The sequence below is a fragment of the Scyliorhinus canicula genome, chromosome 13, assembly GCF_902713615.1.
Source record: "Scyliorhinus canicula chromosome 13, sScyCan1.1, whole genome shotgun sequence".
In the NCBI taxonomy this organism is placed as follows: domain Eukaryota; kingdom Metazoa; phylum Chordata; class Chondrichthyes; order Carcharhiniformes; family Scyliorhinidae; genus Scyliorhinus; species Scyliorhinus canicula.
This window is the reverse complement of record NC_052158.1, coordinates 134,472,312-134,497,808: the sequence shown is the minus strand read 5'-3', so window position 1 is coordinate 134,497,808 and position 25,497 is coordinate 134,472,312. Positions and strand designations below refer to the sequence as shown.

General features: G+C 44.9%; 1 protein-coding gene across 8 annotated transcripts in view; it reads right to left on the bottom strand.

Annotated features, from left to right (window-relative positions):
• nyap2a (neuronal tyrosine-phosphorylated phosphoinositide-3-kinase adaptor 2a) overlaps positions 1–25,497 on the bottom strand; it is a 191,698-nt gene that overhangs the window by 20,285 nt on the left and 145,916 nt on the right. For all 8 annotated transcript variants that reach the window (XM_038815698.1, XM_038815697.1, XM_038815692.1 and 5 more), the window contains 2 exons: positions 24,336–24,557; positions 19,974–20,077 (listed from right to left, as the gene is read on the bottom strand). In XM_038815698.1, the coding sequence (XP_038671626.1) occupies positions 19,974–20,077; positions 24,336–24,557 (326 nt within the window). The remainder of the gene's footprint in view (positions 1–19,973; positions 20,078–24,335; positions 24,558–25,497) is intronic.

The window sequence follows — 25,497 nt, the reverse complement described above, 5'->3', positions numbered from 1 at the left end:
GCCAGGAGGAATGACCATATAATATGCGTTTAAAAAGGTGCTAAGGAGAGGCCACATTGTCAGAAAATTCCAAATCTATATCACAAATCAAAACAACTGGGGCTTTTCAGATGATGGATTATTTTGCATATGACTGCGGTAAACAATAAAAACTGTAAAATGTGACTTCCCACAGCTTGCTGCTAGGATTTAACACTTCGAGTACCATGGACCGTTTTTCTCCTCATGTGAGAGCAGGCTGTGAAAACCGTGTTTGGCAGCTTTCAAATCAGACTTGGCCAATTTCACTGACCAACAAAAAGGCCAATAACACAATTTGAAAAAGTATGTTTTTTTTCTTCAGTAATTTCAAGGTAACTGTGTGTCTCGGCACCAAGGGTACTCTGTACTCCTATTAGATTTTAGGATTATTAATATTTTTAAAAATTTAGAGTACCCAATTCATTTCTTCCAATTAAGGGCCAATCCACCTACTCTGCACATCTTTGGGTTGTGGGGGTGAAACCCACGCAAACACGGGGAGAACGTGCAAACTCCACACAGACAGTGACCCAGAGCCGGGATTCGAACCTGGGACCTCAGCGCCGTGAGGCCACAGTGCTAACCCACTGCGCCACCGTGCTGCCTGTGATTTTAGGATTATTGGCTCGGAGTCTCCAGAGAGGCTTTGCATTGCCCAAGAGAGCAGTTATGAAGGAACAATTTGGCAATTTTGCTGAAAGCATAGGTCGGGGAAGGCAAAGCGGTTCTGTTTGTGAATCCATTCCTGCTCTTGGAGTAAGCTACTTCGCCACACTGTGGAATGCCTGGTTGCAAATCACCCTAAGCTTCCTGCAAAGTACTTGGAAGGAAACTAAAAGAAAATATACGTTTGCAGTTTCCTTTGAACCGTATTTGTGAAGAAGACATTGGTGACAGGATTCTCTGACATTGAAAGAAGCTGTATACAGTCACCAGAAAATAAACACCAGAATTATGTAATGTTAGCCTCCTGTTTCGCAACATGTCCAGGATGTTGCATCCGCATCAATGTAATATTTACACGGCAGTTGTATTTTTCCATATTTTTATGCTTGTGTATAGATATACTGAATCTTCAGTAACTAGAAATTATACAAGGTATCGTGACGCCCACACATATAACCTGCACAAACTACTGTGTAACTAAATTGACAATAAATTTAAGGGGCATTATTATATGCTTTTCTGTGTCTATTGGGGAAACGTGATGAAAATTGAAAAAAAATTGTATTTTCTTTGAAGTGAAAATAATAATAAAACATTCATAATACTTGGCAAGAGATTAGTACCATTATCTGTTGAAGCTAGGGGGTTCTTATCTTGCCTTGACAACCAGCAATGAAGCTGTCACGTTGAAATATTTCTTTTTGTAAAATTAAGGTAGAACTTGCTTATTTGCCAAGAAATAGATTCTGTGCAATTAAGATAGTGACTTCTCACTTGCTCCACAATACAAAATGCCCGGCATCTGATATGATAAACATCATATCAAAGCTTGGAAAAATGCAGTTTGTTACTGAAGTGGAGGCAAATGATTATAGGAACATTTACTGACACCTACTGGTAATAAAGGGAACTGTGTTTTCCCTGGACAAACATTAAATGATGACTTTGTTTACATTGGCAAAGGCAAATTTGAGCTTGTCCTTTCGCTGGTTAACCAAGATATTCTAAGCAAAAGGATAATGTCACAGACCATTACTTGGCTTCAAAATATTCTTTATGGTCACCAACATGAAAATGAAGATCATTTTGTAGAAAATAATTTCCTCAACAGACAATTGCACCAAGCAAACAGCCTGCGATGAAGATATTTCAATCCTGCCAGAAATGTGGCGTTGTATTGATATCTGTGGGGTTTTCAGGAATCAATCAAACGTCACATGCTTTTCATTACCCCGGTTAGATATACAATTTTAAAACGTCTGCCTATCTCATTGAGCGAGAAAGCTAGCAGTAAAACACACAATCATAGCATCATAGAATTTACAGTGCAGAAGGAGGCCATTCAGCCCATCGAGTCTGCACCGGCTCTTGGAAAGAGCACCGTACCCAAGGTCAACACTCCACCCTATCCCCATAACCCAGTAACCCCACCCAACACTAAGGGCAATTTTGGACTCTAAGGGCAATTTATCATGGCCAATCCACCTAACCTGCACATATTTGGACTGTGGGAGGAAACCGGAGCACCCGGAGGAAACCACGCACACACGGGGAGGATGTGCAGACTCCGCACAGACAGTGACCCAAGCCAGAATCGAACCTGGGGCCCTGGAGCTGTGAAGCGATTGTGCTATCCACAATGCTACCGTGCTGCCCACAATAAATGGTTTCATTCCAAGGATAACGTCTGTGGTGGGTAAAGTCTTGGAGAGGATTATAAAAGATACGATTTATAATCATCTAGATAGGAATAATATGATTAGGGATAGTCAGCATGGTTTTGGGAAGGGTAGGTCATGCCTCACAAACCTTATCGAGTTCTTTGAGAAGGTGACTGAACAGGTAGACGAGGGTAGAGCAGTTGATGTGGTGTATATGGATTTCAGTAAAGCATTTGATAAGGTTCCCCACGGTCGGCTATTGCAGAAAATACGGAGGCTGGGGATTGAGGGTGATTTAGAGATGTGGATCAGAAATTGGCTAGTTGAAAGAAGACAGAGAGTGGTAGTTGATGGGAAATGTTCAGAATGGAGTTCAGTTACGAGTGGCGTACCACAAGGATCTGTTCTGGGGCCGTTGCTGTTTGTCATTTTTATAAATGACCTAGAGGAGGGCGCAGAAGGATGGGTGAGTAAATTTGCAGACGACACTAAAGTCGGTGGAGTTGTAGACAGTGCGGAAGGATGTTGCAGGTTACAGAGGGACATAGATAAGCTGCAGAGCTGGGCTGAGAGGTGGCAAATGGAGTTTAATGTGGAGAAGTGTGAGGTGATTCACTTTGGAAAGAATAACAGGAATGCGGAATATTTGGCTAATGGTAAAATTCTTGGTAGTGTGGATGAGCAGAGGGATCTCGGTGTCCATGTACATAGATCCCTGAAAGTTGCCACCCAGGTTGATAGGGTTGTGAAGAAGGCCTATGGTGTGTTGGCCTTTATTGGTAGAGGGATTGAGTTCCGGAGCCATGAGGTCATGTTGCAGTTGTACAAAACTCTAGTACGGCCGCATTTGGAGTATTGCGTACAGTTCTGGTCGCCTCATTATAGGAAGGACGTGGAAGCTTTGGAACGGGTGCAGAGGAGATTTACCAGGATGTTGCCTGGTATGGAGGGAAAATCTTATGAGGAAAGGCTGATGGACTTGAGGTTGTTTTCGTTAGAGAGAAGAAGGTTAAGAGGTGACTTAATAGAGGCATACAAAATGATCAGAGGGTTAGATAGGGTGGACAGCGAGAGCCTTCTCCCGCGGATGGAGGTGGCTAGCACGAGGGGACATAGCCTTAAATTGAGGGGTAATAGATATAGGACAGAGGTCAGAGGTGAGTTTTTTACGCAAAGAGCGGTGAGGCCGTGGAATGCCCTACCTGCAACAGTAGTGAACTCGCCAACATTGAGGGCATTTAAAAATTTATTGGATAAGCATATGGATGATAAGGGCATAGTGTAGGTTAGATGGCCTTTAGTTTTTTTCCATGTCGGTGCAACATCGAGGGCCGAAGGGCCTGTACTGCGCTGTATCGTTCTATGTTCTATGTTCTATAACCTTGTTCTCGGTTGATCAGAAATTATATGCTACAATGGACTTTCTGAGAATGAAATAATTTCCTGATTACAATATCAAGCAAAGCTCCCTAGCTTTCATTCTATAATCACAGAGTCATATTGCAGGATTCTCCTTCGGAGGGATCTTCCGTTTTGCCGGCAGGGCACGCTTGCAGGTTTCCCGATGGTTTGGGATGGACACAATGGGAAGGCCCATTGGCTGGCTGCTGGAACAGAGAATCCTGCTACTGGTGGGAACGCACCCTGCTGGAAAATGGGGCTGGCGGGACAGGGACTCTGTGGAGATTTGACAGCACAGAAAGAGGACCTTCAGCCCATCGTGTCCGTGCCGACCACCAAGCGCTTGTCTACTCTAATCCAATTTTCCAGCACCTTGGCCCATTGCCATTCCACATGCTAAATTGTCACAATTCTTGCACTCGTCATTTAATTAGCACTTTGCGACCGATGGTGAATCTGTGGAACTCATTGCCGCAGAGGCTGTGGAGGCCAAGTCGCTGAGTGTCTCTAAGACAGAGATAAATAGGTTCTTAATTAATCAGGGGATCGGGGTTATGGGGAGAAGGCAGGAGAATGGGGATGAGAAACATAACAGCCATGATTGAATGGCGGAGAAGACATGATGGACCAAATATGGCGGTATGGTAGAACAGTGGTTAGCGCTGTTCCGTCATAGCGCCAGGTTCGATTCCTGCTTGGGTCACTGTCTGCACGGAGTCTACACGTTCTCCCCGTGTCTGCGTGGGTTTGCTCCGGGCGCTCCGGCTTCCTCCCACTAGTCCCGTAAGACGTGCTGTTAAGTGAATTTGACATTCTGAATTCTCCCCCTGTGTACCCGAACAAGCGCTGGAGTGTGGCGACTGGGGGATTTTCACAGCAACTTCATTGCGGTGTTAATGTAAATCTACTTGTGACAATAATAAAGATGATTATTATTAAATGGCCTAATTCTGCTCCTATACCTTATGGTCTTATCCTGGCACCGAGTTTGCTAGAATGTCCATTGTACTGACAAACCTATTAAGAAAAATCATGTTAATGCCAATTTGTATTTGAAAGATAGAGAAATTATGTGCTAAGGATTGAAGTGTTTACATAATTTTTCTTGTCCATTCCAAAAAAATAGACTTGAATTTATATAGTGCCTCTCATGATCTCATGTCCCAAAATCACTTTGCAGCCAAGAGGAATTTTTGAAATGTAGTCAATGTTGATAGTAGAATTTCGGTTTGACTTACGAATGTTTTCAGTTGCTATATCGATTGTAGTAATTAAAGTTATACTTTCTCCAAGTGCTATTTTAGTAATCAATGACAGTTATTTAACTTTAATGACCAGAATCTGTCGATTCAGCAGAATTTTAAAAAACTTTGATATCTTACATATAAATGCCAGTGAGAAGCATTAGGGTATTGTTAGAGGCAACCAACATTCAACTAACCCTATTTTTAAACTTGCACATTCACAAACCTAAAGCTGTCTCAGGAAGGGTATGGATATGCAAAGGTTGGTTAACGCACTGTTACTACTAGTAAAAAGGGGAATATATGGGCAATCTCGCTAACAGCATCAAATCTGACATTACAGGGAAGAACTCACTGTGAGGAGCAGAGCAGAATAATTTGATACAGAATCTGCCATTGAGGAGTGAAATGAAGAAACAGTTAATGCAGCTCCAACGCAGGCATTGCACTGGCGTTAATCCAAAGATAGATAGTTGACAGGGATTAATTTTTGCTATTACTCTCACACACTTCCAAGGAGGTTACCTGTGTCTCAGAGAGAAGCTGCTAAACTAGAACAAAGCCCAGCTTTACACCATGGCTCTCACTGTGAAAATCCCACTCAAAACATTCCAAACTGGAATTCGAGCAAAGGTTTGAATTTTCATGACATTGTCACTTTGTCTCTGATTTTGATTTACAACAACCAGTGAAATGAAAACATTTCATTAACATAGCTCCATCAAACTAAATATTTTTTGCCTTTTTGGGGCGTTGCAAATAACATGTATATACATCACACTTTAGATTATAGTAGAATGTGACACAAGGTGCTACTTATAATTAATATTCCAGAATATAAAAGCTCCCTCTATTGGATGCCTCGAGAATGCATGAATGAAAGGTAGCATGTTGTGAAGTCGGGGAATTTTTTGAGGTTTGATTCAATTCCAGATGTGATTAGTAGTTGTTTGCTCATTTCATGGAAGACGAATGAAAGTGCAATCGCACACAATTCTCTGGTTTAAAAAAATGTTAACAGAAGAATATGCAAAACAGACACATAATTGAGAGAGAGGGGGAATAATAGATAGGGATAAATTATTCCCGTCCACAAAAGGATCAAGAACAAGAGGGCACAGATTTAAAGGGATCTGCAATAGAAGCAAATGCAACATGAGAGAAAACTTTTTCACACAATGAGTGTTTCGAGTCTGGAATGCACTGCCTGCGAGTGTGGTGGAAGCAGGTTCAATCGAGAAATTTAAGAGGGCATTAGATGGTTATTTGATTAGAAACAAGGTGCAGGGGTACAGGAAAAAGGCAGGTGAATGACACTAAGTCATGATCCTCGTTTGGAAAGCCGAAGCAGACACAATGGGCCAAATGGCCTCCTTCTGTGCTGTACAACTCTGTGATCTTGTGATATGTAAATATCAAATCAAATAATGAGATAGTGGACCATGTAAAAGCCAAATAAAAATGTCGAGTTCAAGAGGATGGGAGAAATGCCTGGTTTGGAATTGTCATGTGCGCTAAGTAAAGGTTTGGGGAAAAGAGAAGATTGAAAAGATCCTCGTAGCTTTGCTTCCTAATAATGGCACCACCATAACGTTAAAAGTTGCGAACTTGTTCACAAGTAAATACCTCAGCAAGCTGAGAGGAATTCTTGAGTTTTTAAAGCAACAGATTCATTTGCTTTGCTTTTAGTGAAACACTGTAGTATTGCAGACCATTTCAGTAAAAGTTCCATTCCAATGGACCACTTGCTTACATTTAACCTAGTTTTTGGAATATATTCTTGCACTCCATTCCATTAAATTATTTTGTCAGTATATTTTATTGCAGAATTAAGATGATTCAAAGGCTCATTTGTCCAAAATGAAACTTTGACTCATCAGATAATCATCAGTGTACAGTCTCGTGTATACAGTTTTTAGCAGGTTGGTATTTTTAACAAGAGGAAAGCCAATTCTCAAGAAAGTAAGGGTCAGAGGCTAATGAGTCAATGTTTTTGATCAACAGGATATGCTCCAAAGTGACGGCACAAGTGTTTGTCAAACTACCTTCTTGTTTGCAAAAAACTTGCATTTGTATTGTGCAGTTAAAGAAATTAAATATGCAAAGTGCCTCCCCAGGAAGAGAGTAGACTAAACAGCAAAATATTTAGGGGAATTAACTGAGGGAACAATCAGAGAAGTGGCTTTTGAGGAAGTCTTTAATGATGGATAGGGAAGTCATAAGGTGAAGAGGTTTAAGAGGGAGTTCCTGAGTGAGTGAGAAATGGCTGCAAGTTTATCATTAAAACACCGAGAGCACACAATGTGCACACACGATCCACAGTCACAGGATCCACAGTCACAGGATCACAAAGCGAGTGCTGGGAAATATTACTGGGGCAATGGGTGCAGAAGGTTACGCAGGAGCTCCAAGGCATATTTGCAAATAAGCAGGAGTATTTCGGATTTGATGCATCACTGGGGATCTGAAGCAAGAGGCGGGTCGGCAAAGACGGGGTGATAGCTGAGCATGCATTGCGCAGGGCAGAATGTGTGTTGTAGACCTTTGGACAAGTTATCACTTGTATGGTGAGGAATTTAAGTGGCCCACAAGGAAGGTGGTTGTAAATGCTGTTTGTAAATACATAGGTGTCTGCTAATGGGTTGAATATAGAAGCTATGATCAGATTGAAACATAGGACATTGAAGTTGTGCGCTGTCTAAATCTATCTGAATGACTAGTGAAGTATGGAGAAAAAATTGGAAGCAAAGTTATGGAACGCGTGAAGGGAGCAGAATAAAATGATAAATATGATACTGCATTTTATGAATTGTGATTTAATTTCTAAAGAAATAACTGCACTCGGGTCTCCTTGTTTTCTTTCTCCCCAAATAATGATTTTCTGAAGCCTTAATCTTCATGATAAAGAGCCATTCTGTGTCTAAACAAAATTACTGATTCATTTCCAGATCTCTCCCAGGAAGTCCATCTCTGTGCTTGTGGTGGTTGCAAATACAGACTCCGATAATGTGGGAGAAAATGTGGGCCTTGCTATTGCCTCGGGCTTCAGAAAGATCAGATTACACTCAACAGAGTGTAAAACAAATTTGTTTCCTAAGTGACAAGGGGATTCGGAAATCTCACAGGAGAGAATTAGCGAGTCGGTTTTTAATAACACATCCTCTACTTCAGATGAAAATTATGGCAGAAAACAGGAAACCCCAAACTTGCATCAATCCAGCAAAACTGACAGCAATCAGCTTCGGCTGGGATCCAGCCGAGACTTTTCATTCCATCAGGCTGTCCATGAGATCTATCGCCTGACCTTGTGCACAGGCCACTTTTTTTGTTGTTTTTCTGCCTCTGTGTGGCATTTGGACCACATCAGCACACAACTGACAAACAGCTGGATTAACACATCCAGAACACATGAAGTTAAAGCTGCTCATTCTCACTGGCAGAAATTCAGTGAGGAAGAACCAGCAGCAGGGAGGCACAGTGGTTAGTACTGCTGCCTGACAGCTCCAGGGTCCCGGTTTCAATTCCGGCCTGGGGTGACTGTGCGGAGTTTGCTCTTTCTCCCCGTGTCTGCGAGGGTTTACTCCGGGAGCTCCGGATTACTCCCACAGTCCAAAGATGTGCAGGTTAGGTGGGTTGGCCGTGATAAATTGTCCCTTAGTGTCCAAAAGGTTAGATTGGGTTACTTAGGTGCTTAAGTAGGTGCTGTTTCTAAGGACCGGTGCAGACTTGAATGAAATGAAATGAAAATTGCTTATTGTCACGAGTAGGCTTCAATGAAGTTACTGTGAAAAGCCCCTAGTCGCCACATTCCGGCGTCTGTCTGGGGAGGCTGGTACGGGAATCCAACCGTGCTGCTGGCCTGCTTGGTCTGCTTTAAAAGCCAGCGATTTAGCCGAGTGAGCTAAACTAGCCCCTTGATGGGCTGAATGGTCTCCTGCTGCACTGTAGGCATTCTAGGACATTCTTTCTGTTAGCAAATGGACAAAAGCTAAAACAAATCAGAAACATATGAACTTGCACAAATGTCAATTAAGGCAATCAATTTAAAGTAAAATTCCAATTCTTTTCCCAAATCTAGAGGCGCATTAAGGCAGCCGTTTGTCTGTTTCCATAACAGTAATTCCCAGAACAGATCGCTCGCCTGTTGTCAGGGGCTTATAGTTTGAGAGGGGCCGTCTCTCCACATCAAGTGCAGTTGACCTGGAGTCTCTCCTGCTTTTACCGCTAGCTATTGGCATGTTCGGAAGGATTTGCAGGTTGACACCCAACCTGTTTGGCTGCATTATGAACTCACCTTCCTTGGCCATCAAGTCCCAGGGTTGTTGTACGCTATGGCATTTCAAGTGCTTATCTAAATGCTATGTTCTGAGAGATGGGCGGTGAGTTCCAGATTCCCATCACCCTCTGAGTGAGAAAGGTTTTCCTCAAATCTCCTCCAAATCTCCTGCCCTTTACCTAAAACCCTATGCCCTTGGTTAATGACCCCTCTATCCAGCATATCTATGTCCCTCATAATTTTGTACACCTCAATCTGGTCTCCCCCAGCTTTCTCTGCTCGAAGGAAAACAACCCCAGCCTAACCAGTCTCTCTTCATAGCTGAAATACTCCAGCCGGGTAGGTTTTAGACTGGTTTAGTTCACTGGTCTAGTATATTATTTCTGCATGATGATTATGCATTACTCAGTTATTTGAACCGTCCTGTACAGTCACGATCTCAGAAAACTATGCAGATGAACTATAATATAATAATAATAATCTTTATTGTCACAAGTAGGCTTACATTAAAACTGCAATGAAGTAACTGTGAAAATCCCCCAGTCGCCACATTCCGGCGTCTGTTTGGATACACGAGGGAGAATTCAGAACGTCCAATTCGCCTAACAGCACGTCTTTCGGTACTTGTGGGAGGAAACTAGAGAACCTGGAAGAAACCCATACGGACATGGGGAGAACGTGCAGACTCCGCACAGACAGGTACCCAAGCCGGGAATCGAACCTGGGATCCTGGTGCTATAAAGCAACAGTGCTAACCACTGTCCTGCGATATAACTGAATGCTATGCTATCTGCTCATTATTGGCCTGAGCGGGGGAAGGGGAAAGGGCCTGAAAGCAGGGGGAAAGATCGAGGCTGCGGGACAAAATGATGCCCCTATCTGCGAGGTAATGCGGCATTGCCCCAATAGAATGTACCAACAGATCTGCTCAAATCGAAAAGGTACAGTTACTAAATTATAGGGGGGATTGTCCGGTAAATCCTGCTATTCCAGTAAAGTATCGGGAAAGCCCTGAAACAGGATTTGTGCTGAGCACCAAACAGTTCACGATGTTCCCGGGCAGACTCAATCAGGCATGAACCTGATTTGAATATGCAAAGTTGGCTTGATACCAAATCTTCCGGGAAAGTGATATGTTCCCATCGCCGGCGGCATGTGGTGCTGGCGGCAATCAACAATGAAACGGAGACCGGTAGCGATGAACACACCGGGGGGGGGGGGGGGGTTTGGATGCCATTGTAGCCCAAGTAGTCGGAGACATGGCAGGGCCACTGCGCATACGCTAGCTGGCGCCGGCCCAACTGCGTATGCGCGGACCCCGAGGCACCGGGTTCAGGCCGGGATCGGCAGCTGGAGCGGCGTGGGCCGTTCCAGTGCCATGTTAGCCCTCTGTGGGCCACAGAATGGGGTCCTGGAACGGGCGCCAACTCCGGAGTAAAACATTCCCGTTTTTACGCTGGCGTCACCACTTAGCCGCCCGATGGGAGAATCCCGCCCAAGTACTTCCGATGTGATTAAGCATCTTTACTTAACATGGCATTCTGGAACAATTTTCAACAACCTGTTTTGAGAATTGTGCAAATCTGCATTGATTTCTGTGCGCTATAATGGCCCAAATATCCACAAAATAATGGGGAAGCAAAGGAGACAAAATAGAATCAGAAAACCTGCTGAACATAGTGAGTGATCTCTGGCTTGCTCTCATGGAATACAAAACAATATCATAGAATCATAGAACTCCTTCAGTGCAGAAAGAAGCCATTCCACCTCACAGAGTCTGAACTGACCCACTGAAAGGGCATCCTACCTAGGCCCACACCCCGCAACTTCGTAGCCTCACCTAATGTTCGGACATAAAGGGGCAATTTATCAGGGCCAATCCACCTAACCTGCACATCTTTAGACTGTGGGAGGAAACCGGAGCACCCGGAGGAAACCCACGCAGTCACGGGGAGAATGTGCTCCACATAGTCACCCGAGGCTGGAATTGAACCTGGGTCCCTGGAGCTGTGAGGAGCCAGTGCTAACCACTGTGCCACCGTGCCACCCCAACATTACGACAAATTAGCAGAACTATCTGGCCATTTTATCATTACTGCTCAAATTTCATTTGAATGGCTGGATTTGGAAATAGGAAATCAAAAAGGCAGGGAATAAAACAAAGTTCACAACTCTGACGCATTACATAAAATCCAGAAGCATTTAAGTCAGGTGTTCAAAGCAAGAACAACGAGGTGTGACATGGGGGCACAAAGGTACAGAGATGCTGTTATCATCTTTCGCTAATGGTGCACTGGGACTCCTTAATGAAACATGGGGCTGGATTCTCCGCAGCCCCGTGCCAAAATCGCGTTCGGCGTGGGGGGCGGAGAATCCAATTTCACGCCAAAACCGGGCCCGGCGCCGGTCAGGCGCTTCTCTGGGACCCGGGGATTAGTGTGCTTGCGAAGTACTCCGCGGTTGGAGGCCCGTTGCCAGAGGCTTGCCCGGTGATCCTCTGCTCCTGACCGGGGAAGTTCCCGATGGTGTGGAACTAACCTGCCAGTCGGGATGCTCGCATGGCGGCTGCAGACTCAGTCCGCGGCCGCCCTGGTGGGGCAATCGGACACCGGGGGGTGGGGGCCTTATAAGCGGCCGGAGGACAGATCCGCGCGGTGGCCGATCGGGTGGGGGGGGGGGGGGGGATCTACATTTTCAATCTGCCTCCTCGGTCCGAGTCCATCATGGCGCTTGGCGTGGCCGCCGGTGGCCACCGCCCTGCGCATGTGTGGAACGTGTGGGGGCCCGTATCTGCAGCTAAAGCTGCGTGAATTACTCTGGGCCCCTGCTAGCTCCCTGCAGGTCACTGAATTAGCTGATCTTTTCTGCAGCAATCTCCGGAGTAAAACCCCAGCGTTTTTACGCCAGGGTGGGGCCTTGGTCCCAGTTTGGGAGAATCCAGCCCCATACTCGGTTCAACACAGGCCCACATTGGATAGAACGAACAATAAGGCTTCAGTAAAAATACACATCCCTCAATCACAGGCTACAGAATTATCAGATGGAATAGCAAAGGAGAATAAGGACATCTTGGTTATGGTCAATAGTCACCACTGCCATCTAGAATGGAGTTATACAGAGAAAAATAAAGTATTGTTTTTCAAAAAAATGCTCACTGTCATGAAGCGGTATTAGCTGTTTAAGTTAAAAAAAAACAAGGATGGCCTGCCCGTGAACTCAGAGGTAGACGTATTTTTACGGCGGAGGCTGTAAGTGGAAAAATATGTTTGTGTGTGGGTGGTACTGAGGTATTGTGAGTAATTAATAGACTGGTTGTGCTCAGTATGTGATTTAATTGTTCAAAGGGTAACAACAGTCTGAAGGAGTCTTTGTGCAACAAGAATTTGGATTCTTGGAAATAGGCTGGTTACCTTTCATCATGGAGCTGCATAAGATCAAGTTTTTAAAAAATCTGTGCAGCGGGTTCGATAGGGTAGACCTGGAGAAACTTTTATTTGGGACGGCCAGATCAAGGGGTGGGGGGGGGTGGTGGGCGGGGCATTGAAAAGAAAGTTTTACATTTATATAGCACCTTTCATCACCTCAGGATATCCCAATGAACTTTGGAGTCAGGAGGTACCTTTGAAGTGTAGTTACTGTTATAATGCACAAAAATATAAGATGGTTACTAACGGATCAAATTGTGAATTTGGAAGGAATTTCTTTTGTCTGGGAAGTCAATTTTGACTTTTGGATCCCTGTGTAGAGGAGAACATCTGGTTTAGGGGCTGGTTTAGCACAGTGGGCTAAACAGCTGGCTTGTAATGCAGAACAAGGCCAACAGCACGGGTTCAATTCCCATACCGGCCTCCCCGAACAGGCGCCGGAATGTGGCGACTAGGGGCTTTTCACAATAACTTAATTGAACCCTACCTGTGACAATAAGCGATTATTATTATTATCTGTTCCGGTACCGGAGAGGCTGGAGCCATTTTGAGGCCGATGCCTCATTACATAACAGCAGCCTGCCCAAAATGGACACCCTAATTCAGCTCATCGGGCTCATGCCAGCACAATATCAGGAAGCCCAAAGGCTAGTGGTCCGACAGCAGATGGGGATGGCTCAGATTACTTTTCTGGGGTCTGGGAGAGAACTCTAATTCTTTCCTTCTTGGGATGTGAGCGTCAATACTTATTGCCCATCTCTAACTATCTTTGAATGGGTAGCAGTGAGCCACCTACATCTGAATGGCTAGCAAGACTGTTTCAGAGGGCAGTTAAGAGAAGTCATCACATTGACTGGGTCTGGAGTCACATACAGACTGGCCTGGGTTAAGGATTGCAGATTTCCTCCACAGTTTAATGATTATTATTAATGACTTTCTAATAGTCCAGCTGCCGTGGTGAGGGTTTAGCTCATGCTTCCAGGGCATTATTCCAGGCTTCCGGATTCTAATCAAGTAACTTTACCATTCTTACCATCCTCCTTCCTGGCCCAATGCCCTTTGGCAGTATCATCAATGACACTGTGCTACTTTCCTAATAAGGCAAATGCTGCTGCTTCTATGTCCAATGTGCCTTTCAAAAGTCGGACAAAATCTTACTGTGGCATTGGGGGTCTTGCCTCCAGACTGCAGGGCCAGTGAGAAACTCTGCTCAACCACATGCCAGTCAAGTGGTGGTGTTTCTGTCTGTCTGCTGCCCTTGTCTCCCTAGATGGTAGCAGTTGTGTGTTTGGAAGGTGCTGTTGAGTTACTGCAGTGAATCTTGTAGATGGTGCGCACTGCTGCTACTGAACTTTAGTGCTGGAGGAAGTGAATGTTTGTGGATGGGGTGCCAATCAAGCTTTGTCCTGGATGGTGCCAAGTTTCTTGTGTATGAGAACATAGAAAATAGAATTTACAGTGCAGAAGGAGGCCATTCGGCCCATCAAGTCTGCACCAGCCCTTGGAAAGAGCACCCTACCCAAGCCCACACCTCCATCTGTAGCCACCTGGGGTGGCCACGTCCCGATTCCAAAATGTATACTCGCAAAGAGTGCAGGGAAAAATGGACAGTACTAGAAAAACAAGAAGGTACAAGGTTTCCTGTGGATTGGAGCTTGCAGAGCCCAGACAGAACTGAAACTACAAGCCATTAGCATAGTAATGAGCTATCTCCGGGGACAAAAAGAAACATTGAAACAATCGGTACCAGGACAGACTTCCCGGCGCCAGTGGAGGATAAAACAAAGGCAGGCCAACGGTTACTTAAAGCCCGCCCAACGATTGGGGAACGACCCCGTTATTGGAGAGAATCGATACAAACGATTGGGACATGGTCCAATTAATTGGGACCAAGTCCAGGGTCCGCCCAGAAGGGGGCGAATCCCTGGGGGCTATAAAACAGAGTTCCCAAGGTCAGTTCGCTCTCTTACTCTTACTCCTCTTCGTCATCTTCACCTTGGCATTTGGCTCACAGCGACGAGAGGCCGCCAAGCACCAGCCAAGTAAGTCTAAGGTCAACGCACGCTATGAGATCGGCGCTCCTAGCTACTATTCTATACCAGTTCGAAGCCAGCAGTATCAGAACCGGACAACGGCCATTGATCCTCTGACTGAGTGGGGACTCGAAGCGAAGTATAGACTTTTAGTAGTAGTTGTAGTTTAGCCAGTAGAGTTTATGCATGAGTAATAATTGACTGTGTGTGTAAATAAATGTGCATTGATTTCAAACTTACTAACTGGTGTAACTGGTGTATTGTATTTTGACAAAGAGTAATCGGACTCGAAACGTTAGCTCTTTTCTCTCCCTACAGATGCTGCCAGACCTGCTGAGATTTTCCAGCATTGTCCCTTTTGTTATCGAGTCATTGATCAGTATTCGGCTTTGAACCTTGTGGTGGTATCAGAAAGATACCTGGCGACTCTTGAGCAAAGGTAATTAAAACAGAGCAAATTAAGGGAAAGCATAACGAGCAACAGATCCTATCCCCGTAGCCCAGTAACACCACCCCACCCCACCTTTTTGGACACTAAGGGCAATTTAGCATGGCCAATCCACCTACCTGCAAATCTTTAGACTGTGGGAGGAAACCGGAGCACCCGGAGGAAACCCACGCAGACACGAGGAGAATGTACAGCCTCCACACATACAGTGACCCAAGCCGGGAATCGAACCCGGAGCTGTGAAGCGGCAGTGCTAACCACTGTGCTACCGTGCCACCCATGGAGCTGCACATATCCAGGCAAATGGAGAGTATTCCATCACTCCTAACTTATACCTGCAGATGGCAAACAGGCTTTAGGCAGTCAGGAGGGGAGCTACTTGCCACAGGATTCCTGACCTGCTTTGGTAGCCACAGTATTTGGAAGGCTGGGTTCCATTCCAGGTTCTGGTCAACAGTGACCCCCAGGATGTTGATAGTGATGGATTCAGCAATGGTAATGTAATTCAATGTTAAGGGGGGATGGTTAGATTATCTTTTGTTCGAGATGGCCACTACCTGGCACTTGTGTGGTGTGAATGTTTCTTGCCCCGGGGGTGGGGGGTGGGGGGGGGGGGGGGGGGGGGGGTTCGGTATGTGGCACTCAGTAGGAGGCTTCCTTACCCATGTTTGCCCTGATACCATGTGGCTTCATGGGGTCCAGAGTGAATGTTGAGGACACCCAGGGCAGTGTCCGCCTGCCTGTATACCACTGTGTCACCACTTCTACCGGGTCTGTCCTGTTGGTGGGGGACGGCATACCCAGGGTGGTGGTGGTGTCTGGGATATTATCTGTGAGTTATGATTCCATGAGTATGACTATGTCAAGCTTGACTATTATGTGGGACAGGTCTCCCAATCTTGTGTTCAGAAGTGTCAGTGAGGAGGCAGTGGCTGCATCCAGAAGGATACTCCCTGGATTCCAAGGATTTCAGGCTACAAGTAAATAATTTGTGGCATGGGAGGGGGGTGGTATTCTCAGGGTGGGGTCATGGGGAGATGGGGCAGGGGGGCTTGTATTGCATATCTGTATTTGATGTAGTAAAGGTTAGCAGGCTGGGTTAGTGTGTGTATGCCTGCTGCAGTCATGTTTTTAAAGAATCCTGGTTCAAAAGGCATGTTTTGGGGAGCCAGGGGTGCAATTAGCATTATAAAAGCTTGGACTAATGCAGTTTTGTTTGGATTAAAGGGGGGGAGGGGTTCCCTGTGGCGTTCATTAGATTTCAGCTTGGTAGGATGATATAGTGAGTGGGTGGAGCTCAGGTATCAGGGCCGGGTTTCTCCGAAATCCTGGCCAAGTGTTGAGCCCTGTCAAAACAGGCGCGAGTGGCGCTGGCATCAATGGGCCTCCAGGACCAGGCATTCACCCCTTCCTAGGGGGCTACTACAGCGCTGGAGTGCTCACGGGTCCACGCATGGGCCCTGCGCGGAGCAATATAGGCTTAGCCCACTCGCCGATCGGTAGGCCCCGATCGCAGTCCTGGCCACCGTAGAGCCCCCCCCCCTGGAATTGGATCCCACGCCCCCACACCAGGACGCACCCTGCAGCCAGAACTCCAAGGTCCTGCCAGTTAGGACCATACGTAACCCACGCCGGCGGGACTCGGTGGAACCCGGCGGGCACTCGGCCCGTTGAGCACGGAAATTGCCGGGAGAGCTGCTTTCAATGGCTCCTGACTGGCACGGCGGCAACCCCGCGGGCCCAATAGGCGGCGGAGCGACGTGACACGATTCTTGCGCCCGCCCCCCGGCGATTCTCCGACCTGGCGTGGGATCAGAGAATCCAGGCCCAGGCATTTTGCAGGAAAACAGAGTTTCAGTTGAGAATTTGATGGCGCTGTTAGCAGACATCAAGCATTTTCCTCTCACTGCAGTTTAGTTAAAAATATGTCTGTAGACAGATTAGCAGTCTTTTCAAGCAATTATGACTTGTCTGAACAGGTGGTGAGCTGAAACAATTTGAGAAGGATATTTTGATTCATTCACAGGATGTGGGCGTCGCTGGCTAGGTCAGCAACTATTGCCCACCCCCGAGGGCATTGCTGTTGGTCTGGAGTCACATGTAGGCCAGAGCAGGTGAGGACAACAAGATTTCCTTCCCTACAGGACACTAGTGAACCAGATGGGTTTTTATGACAATCGGCAATGGTTTCCACAAAACCTTTAGACATTTAATTCCAGATTTTCATTAAATTCATATTCCACCAACGACCCTCGTAGGATTCAAACATAGGTCCTCTGAATCTGGGTCTCTGGATTACTAGTCCAGGGAGAATACCACTACGCCACTGCCTCATCTGGAGAAATACAGCCAGAGTTTTCTGCATGGTTCTGACAGGAGTCAGATCGTTTTTTAAAAGCAGTGTCAAAAGATCTCTCTTTCATACGGCTCTGTAAATCAGATATTCCTGAATGCTAAATGTATTTTAACAGTGGATTGAGAGCCGAGATGGGTTTTTTTGATGTTTGAGTGGGAATACACATTGCAGATAAGAGTTACTGTGCTACTGCATTGATTCGCATCGTTTAAGGGGTAAATGTAAGTTATTTTCTGGTGTGACGTATATTTTCATTTTCATTTACTTTCATTAATTGGTATTTTAATACGGTGTTAGTTATAAATTTGTTTCAATATATCATATCCCTATGTTTTTGTGAAATCACTACTGGATTGAGGCATCCTTTCCTCACAGTCTTACAAAATTAAAATAAAACATTGGGGTTTCTGTCTGGTATCCTGGCTACTGTTGGGCTCTGGTCTGGAATCGTAATAGAAGCAAGTAGGTAAATAATCAATTGTTTATTAACTGGATTTAGTGTGTTCAATTGTAAGGGTTAATGAGGGCCTTCCAACTTTGACGTCAAGATCTTGTAAAGTGGATACTACGCTAATGTTCAAAGTGTCCGGTTTGAATAGTATCTCCCTTTCCCATTCTCGCTCCTAAATGTTTCGGAAGGCTGTTTGCTGTGTTAGTCCTCAGGGATACCGTGGTAGATTTCCAACTTTTTACCAAGACATAAAACAAACACTGCAGATTGGCTGCCTGTTACAGGAATAATGCAATTTTCATTTACTTTCATTAATTGGGTTGGCAATAATTATATAAAGCAAGCGCATAAGAGGCATCACAAAGGTAAAAGAAAGAAATAACTGATCGTGGACAGAACTGGGAAGAATATTCCTCAAGATCAACTTGAAAATACTGAAAAGCAATTACCAGGTTCGAAGGATACCCAAAATTGTCAGGCTATAGTTTGAGAGCTGTACCTGGACCACAATGTTCTTTTTAAAGTTTAGTCACCCTCTAAAGGAATGTATTCTTTAACATATGAAATAATAGACTATTTTGTGCTCATTTTTAAAGAAAATAAGTTTGATTACTTACCATATCTGGAAACCTCTGGCATGTTATTCACTTGTGCGGGCACTATGCTAAATATCATCAGTAAAATGATGTTACAATGTTTTTGACCCAAAACAAATTCAGACCAACTGCAGCATGAGACTGATTATAGGGTTTTACAAGATTTTGTTGCAAATTCCATATGCTCATGTTCCACTGAATTCCTTTCAGTCAAATAACATTAGCACTTACTATAAATTTGCTTTCTGCTTATCACATGGACATGAACAAGGATTGTACACTGGCTGGTCAGGCAAAGTCTATCCATTCAGCGATTGTCAAAATGCGTGGGTGGACTCAGGTGATGACACCAAGGAACAGAAAACTCTCAATATAAAGCGATCTAAAAACTTCTAAATCCCTCTGGGACATTGCACAGTGCATAAAATATCCAGTAAGATGTTGAGTGTGACTGAATTAGTCACAATGCATCTTTGTCACACGGGATCTCCGCTCTTTTACTCACGTTTATGGCAACACATCTCACAATTTCATGCATTTAGAATTGGGGCAGAAGTTAATGAATCAGGAAAATTCTATTTTAATGAATGGGATTACCAAATTTCCTGAAAAATGTTCATTAATTTCGATGTGAAAAACCCATAGGTTAGCACTCTTGGTTATAATGATGTAATACAATCATGGGCTCCCTCAGAAGTCTCTCCATTCTTGCCTGCCCCCGACACTCTTTCTGAAAAGATTTTCTTTCCATATAAGGAACTTTGGCAGGCAGCCCATCGCAATGAATTAATCGCAAAGATTTTCAACACTCCCAACGCCTTTTGTGAAATGTTCTGAGAAGTTTTAATAAAGATAATGTACACAAAATATGATATGGCCACAAAAGAACAGACAGACATCAAAACGACTAAGAAACAACGATAAAGAAGATTGACTCCACTAAAAGATGTACAAGTTAGCAACGAAACATCACAACACTGCAACTCCTTATGACGACAGAGCGAAGAAAAAATGTACACCAGCAAGGATAGATCGGAGACATTTTTTGTTTATCAGATTTGTTCATTTCAAAGACACACAAATCTGCTAAAACACACAAAACACAATGAGGAAGTCAGAAAAGTCTCTATATCTATGTATGTAGAGTACATCTCATTCACAGTCAGATAACACTGGATGAAAAGTTTTTGTTTCTTTTAAGTTTAAAAAAAGAGGAAAGACTGAAAGATGAGCCACAGAAAGAGACCATATGCCTTTCGGAAACCTGCTACTGCCAATGATTGACACGGAGGGAGGCGGCAACAAGCTGGTAATAAAATGGAGGACAGACATGTGACAACTTTTTTTTTGGCATGTTGAACTGTGAGGTCATTCTGGAGTGGCTAGCGATGGTACCTGGCTCTGTTGTGTCTCGCTGGATTGCCTGAGAGGAGTGATGGATGGAGGAGGCACACCTGAAGTAGACGCAGATCGGCCCAGCTTGCAGCTTGCTTTTGTCTCTGTGGATGGAAAGCTGAGTTAGAAAAGAAGTGGATGTCCAGGCCCATGCCTTGCAGCATGTTAATAAAGCCACATTTAATGCTATACCAATGGCTTTGGATAAAGCTTAGAATGATTCTGAAATAACTGCTTGGCAAACACACTTCCTATTGCTTAAAAATTACCATTGGTAACATCATTGTATGAATGTTTAATGCATTTCTATGACCTTGTTCTTCCCGCTACATTAATGGGATGGTAACCTATTTACTTTCTAAAAAAATAATTCCATTACAATAGTCAGAGGAAGGTCGTTCAAATATATTAAGCATTCATTTGCTAATATTACCAAAAGGCTTTCCTAACATTGTGTCCACTCTGTAACAGAAGGTAATGAGCCAATGCCTTCATTAAAATAGCACAAAAAGCACTTTATCCAAGATTTTAGAAATAAGGCCGAATAATTTCTGCCCCAGAAGGATATAAATGTTGATACTATAAGTGGTCTAAATTTAAGTGAAATACTTGCACTAAAACTCTTCAGACCTGGTAGGAAGTGTTCCTTAAAGCTTGTCCACACCCTTTGTAACACAATCTTCAATTATTGAGTCTGACATTAAGGCTAAAAGAGTTCCTTTCTGAAGTGCTGATATTTCATGCTTGGTGCACGTTCCACCCCTCCTAAGAAGTAGGGTGCATCTAAAATACATGAAGGGATTCCTCAAGAATAATTTTTCTCATCCTACTCTCTGTCAAATCTTCCAGAATGGCCTCAACTCTTACATTCAATGTGGGTGAAAGATTTATTGACACATAGACGTTTACAGCACCGAAGGAGGCCATTCAGCCCATCTTATCCACACCGATCAACTAAGATCTGACTACACTCGACCTATTTCCCAGGGCTTGGTCCATCTCCCAAGAGGTTACGGCAGCACAAATGAATACTTAAATATTTCTTAAATGCTACGAGTTTCTGACTCAACCACCCTTTCTGGCAGTGAGTTCCACACTCCCACCACCCTCTGAGTGAAAAAGTTTCTCCTGAACTCCCCTCTTAGCCTTCTACTCCTTACCTTAATCTATGTTCCCTGGTTATTGACCCCTCTACTTATGGAAAAAGTACTTTAATTACCATCGGTATCTGTGCCTCGCATCATGTTATACGCCTCTACCAACTTTTCCGGTCCAAGGAAAACAGCTCCAGCCTATCTAACCTTCCCTCACAGCTCAGACCCTCCAGCCTAGACAGCGTCTGGTAAATCTCATCTGCACCCTCTCCAATCTTATCCTTCCTATAATGTGATGACCAGAATTGCATGCAGTACTCCAGTTGTGGCCTAACCAGCGTTTTCTTTAGTTCCAGCATGGCATCTCTTGCTTGTGAATTCTGTGCCTGGGCTAATAAATGCAAACATCCCATATGATTTCTTAACCACCTCATCTACCTGCACTGCTATATTCAGGGATCTGTGGATATGTTGGTGATACAGTTCAGGAGGTAGGTTCCTGCCCCTGTCAAGCTGAAAGTTTCCACCTTTTGTCCCCACAGACAAAACAACGAAACAGAGTGGAGCATTGCTTCGGAATTGGAGCCAGGCACAAATCGCAATTTTTGCATGACCCGCTATTCTCCGCCCAATCGCAATTCTGGCTGCCAGCGTCGGGAGGCGGAGAACTCAGCCCCAGATGGACCTCAACAACATGGGTATTTGTGCCTAAACTCTGAGGACAAACCTTTCTTAATTGCTCCTGACTTGAATTTTCCACTCCCGCTTCCGTAGGGCGGGTTCGGTGAAGGAAGCGGGAAATCTCGTAAGAAGTCTCAAATCGTGATGAATGCTGACATTTACGTGTGACACGATTGTCACCTCCCCTCTCAGTGACAGGGCGCACTTCCCGATGTTCAATGTCGGGAACACATGTTTGAATACATTATCATCTCATTATCAGGACTCTACACCTGAATCAATACCCCGCCGTCAGAAATTCTATTCATGATAGCGTAAGGGCAGATCAGCATGAAACCCGACAGGGATGCACCTGGCAAGGAGACCTCCCAGGGAGCTCAGGTGAGTGTATTGCTCTGGTGGGGGGGGGGGGGGGGGGGGAAATGCACGGGTACTGCCCAAGCACTGTCCGGGATCTGCCACTACCCGATGGCACAATCGAGGCACTGCCCCCTAGTGGGAAAGTGCCTGGGGCAATGCTTGAGCCAGGTGGTTACATGCAAACTCTTGTGTGCTGGGGCGGCCTTTATGGCACCCTGATCATTGAGGGATTCAGTTTCTGGTGGTTCAGGCTCGATCAGGAGGTCGCCCTGCCAATGTTACATTGTGGGACCCGCCCCTTCAGGTTTTTCCACGCTAAATCTGGGATGATGAGACGAGAAAGCGGGGTTGCTTTCGGTGGCTTCAACATTGTTTTTCCCAACCGCTATCAACTTTGCCAATATCCGGAAAAATGCCGCCCAATGGGAACTTGTCCACTTTGGCAGCAAGAATAGAAAAACAGAATATCACTTAGAAATTCAATCACTCTGAGGTACAGAGGGATCTGGGTGTCCTGCTGCATTACGTTAATACAGAGGTCGAGCAAATGATTAGGAAGGCAGGATGAATGTAGTTATTTATTGCAAAAGCAATGGTATCTAAAATTGGGATGTTTTGATACAGTTGTGAAGCGTGTTATTATATCAAGAGTAATGTGTACAGTTTTGGTCTCCTTATTTAAAAAGGGTGCAAATATGTGAGAATTCGTTCAGAGAACATTCACTTGCCTGGGATGGGGTTGTTATCTTACGGGGAAAGATTGGGCAGGCTGGGCCTATATCCATGCGAGGTTAGACGACACAATGGTGATCTTATTGAAACATATAAGATCCTGAAGGGGCTTGACAGAGTGGATGCTGAAAGAATGTTTCCCCTTGTGGGAGAGGCTACAACTGGGGGACATTGTTTAAAAATGGGGACTCTCCAATTTAAGACTCAGATGAGGAGAATTGTTTTCACTGAAAGGGTCGTGAATCTTCGGAACTCTCGTCCCCATACAGCGGTAGATGCAGGTCAATAGATATTTTTAAGGCAAAGGGAGATAACTTCTGGACTAATAAGGGAGTCAAAGGTGATTGGGAGCAGACGGAATGTGAAGTTGATGCCAGTGTGGTTATGCAAATTGTACAATAAACACCATTGTCATTAACCAGCCAGCCCTGGTATTCTCTGGGCTTCCCACGATGCTCCACCTCTGCCAGGACGAATTGCCAATGGTGAGGTTCACTTGTGGTATTAAAAATCGGGAAACAGGCGCCGTGGCTGCTGAGGGTGAGAGAGGAGGTAGGACATGTTCCCAGAGGTGTGACCGTGGGGAATGACCAGGGGATGGGCCGTGGGGTTGGGTCGTCAATCCGGGACCGGGGTGTCCAGGCGTGGACTGCCATTGCCGTGGCCTGCAAGGCAGCCACCTTGCTGCGCACCCCACTGACCGCCCACCATGGCCCGAGGTTGCGCAGAGCGACATTAGCCATATGGGTGTCCCCACCCCACCACCGACCTCCCCCACCCCACCACCCCAGCAAGGTCTCGAGCTCCGCATAGTTTAAACGGGGTGCCGCTCATTGGGGTGTTATCCTCTTGGCTAGAATGAGTATGTGTGGGGAGTGGAGTGCTTACATGCGGCTGCAGCTTCTCAGCCTCTGGAGTGCCAATCCTGACCTCGGCGAATCGGACGCCATCATGCATTGGAATGGCACTAGTTCCACGTGGTGTCGGCGGTGCTAGCCCATTAACGGATCCCGACTTGCTCCGGCACTACTGTAAATTCTGTATGTGCAAATTGCTTCTGTTTTCTGATCCATTTACTGTTTAATAATTGGCTTGCCAGCTTAAAACCCGAGCATGCTTTAGATGCTGTACCTTCTTTTGAAACCCAGAAAGCTAAAATATTCTAATGCGAGTTTTCTGTTGGATGTACTACGTATTATATCAGTATCAGACAGATAAAAACCCACAATGTGTTAAATTGCCTATGGAAGTGACCCGAGATGTTAAACCCAAACTGGAGTGAATTCCTTAAAAAATTGACATTGTCCTTGAATACGATTTTCTAGAATGTTCTATTTAATGTCAGTTTGGGTTGGGGATCACTTTTACAGCAGTAGATGTTGTAAATTTACTATTTAAGCTGCACTGAAGTATGAAGATTGTAAAGAAACAGAAACAGTTCTAAGGTCACTGTATTTAAATGCATGTACTGTTTGGCACAGAGTTTGATAGTTACCTGGCTGCATGGTATCCGAGCTGCTATGCCCTGCCAACAGAGTCGGGCTGACTGAGGACCTTCCCATTCGACTGGACACTGCTGCTGATGGCCCAGGGCTTCCATCCCATTCCTGAGATTTGACTGGCTCTCCTGAAGCACCTTGCGCCCCTTTCTCTTTGCTTTCTGCCTTTGGCACCAGTTCAATGCTGAAACTCCGTCCTTTTAGGTCCTCCCCTGGTTCTGCAACAAAATAAAGCAACTGAATTATCTGAGCCCTTAAAGCCTTGGCCACATTCGAGATGTGGATCTTAGGTGACTCTGCCAGAGGTATGTGTGAGCCGTGATAACCTTCAGCGTTGCATGCCTGAATGGCCATGCTGATGTGGGGAAAGTCAAAATCATCAATTTTGTCTGCAGTAGTCTGCAGCCTGGAGCCTTCCTCCATCAGCACTCATTTTAGGGCATTGTGGACAGACTATAAACAGGAACATTTTTCTTTCGGTTAGGAGTGAGGAGCTAATCAAAATTTACTATTCAGACTTGTTTGGATGGTTCAATATCTGCATGTTACAATAGGAATTAAACATTGATTGGTATAAATATAGCGGAATTATTCATAAGCCTGCATGTAAATGAATAATTGCAACAGATACATCTGTAACAGGAAGCAGTACAGCCCTAACTGAAGCTGGTCAATACAGTACTTTACCTACTTACCCTGCAATGGATATATATTATTCAGTTTCTAAGCTGCACTTGTTCCAAATTGAGTAATATGGGTCCCATCGGGGCCTGAGATCACATCTTATACACGTGGAGAGATCCCAGCGGATACTGGAAGTGAACACTCAATGCAAATCATAGCCCCCAGTCAAATGCAATTTGTATTATTGAATTTGTCATTGTAAGGGTGACATCACCACAGCTTCTTAGATCTTCAGGCAAGCTCGTATAAAATATTCTTAAAGCGATATTGTCAGCCTGCGGGGCTCAGTTTACAAATATCTAACACAATCGCAAAAATGATCCACATTCCAAAAGCCATTCATCTCGGACCTAATTGCCGTTTTTCAGCTCTCCAAATAGGACTTACTTCAGCAGACTGTTTAGCTTGCCTATTGATGTCAGTTGTGAATTCACCAGCACAGATTTGATGTTCAGTACTTGGGAATGTGTTCTG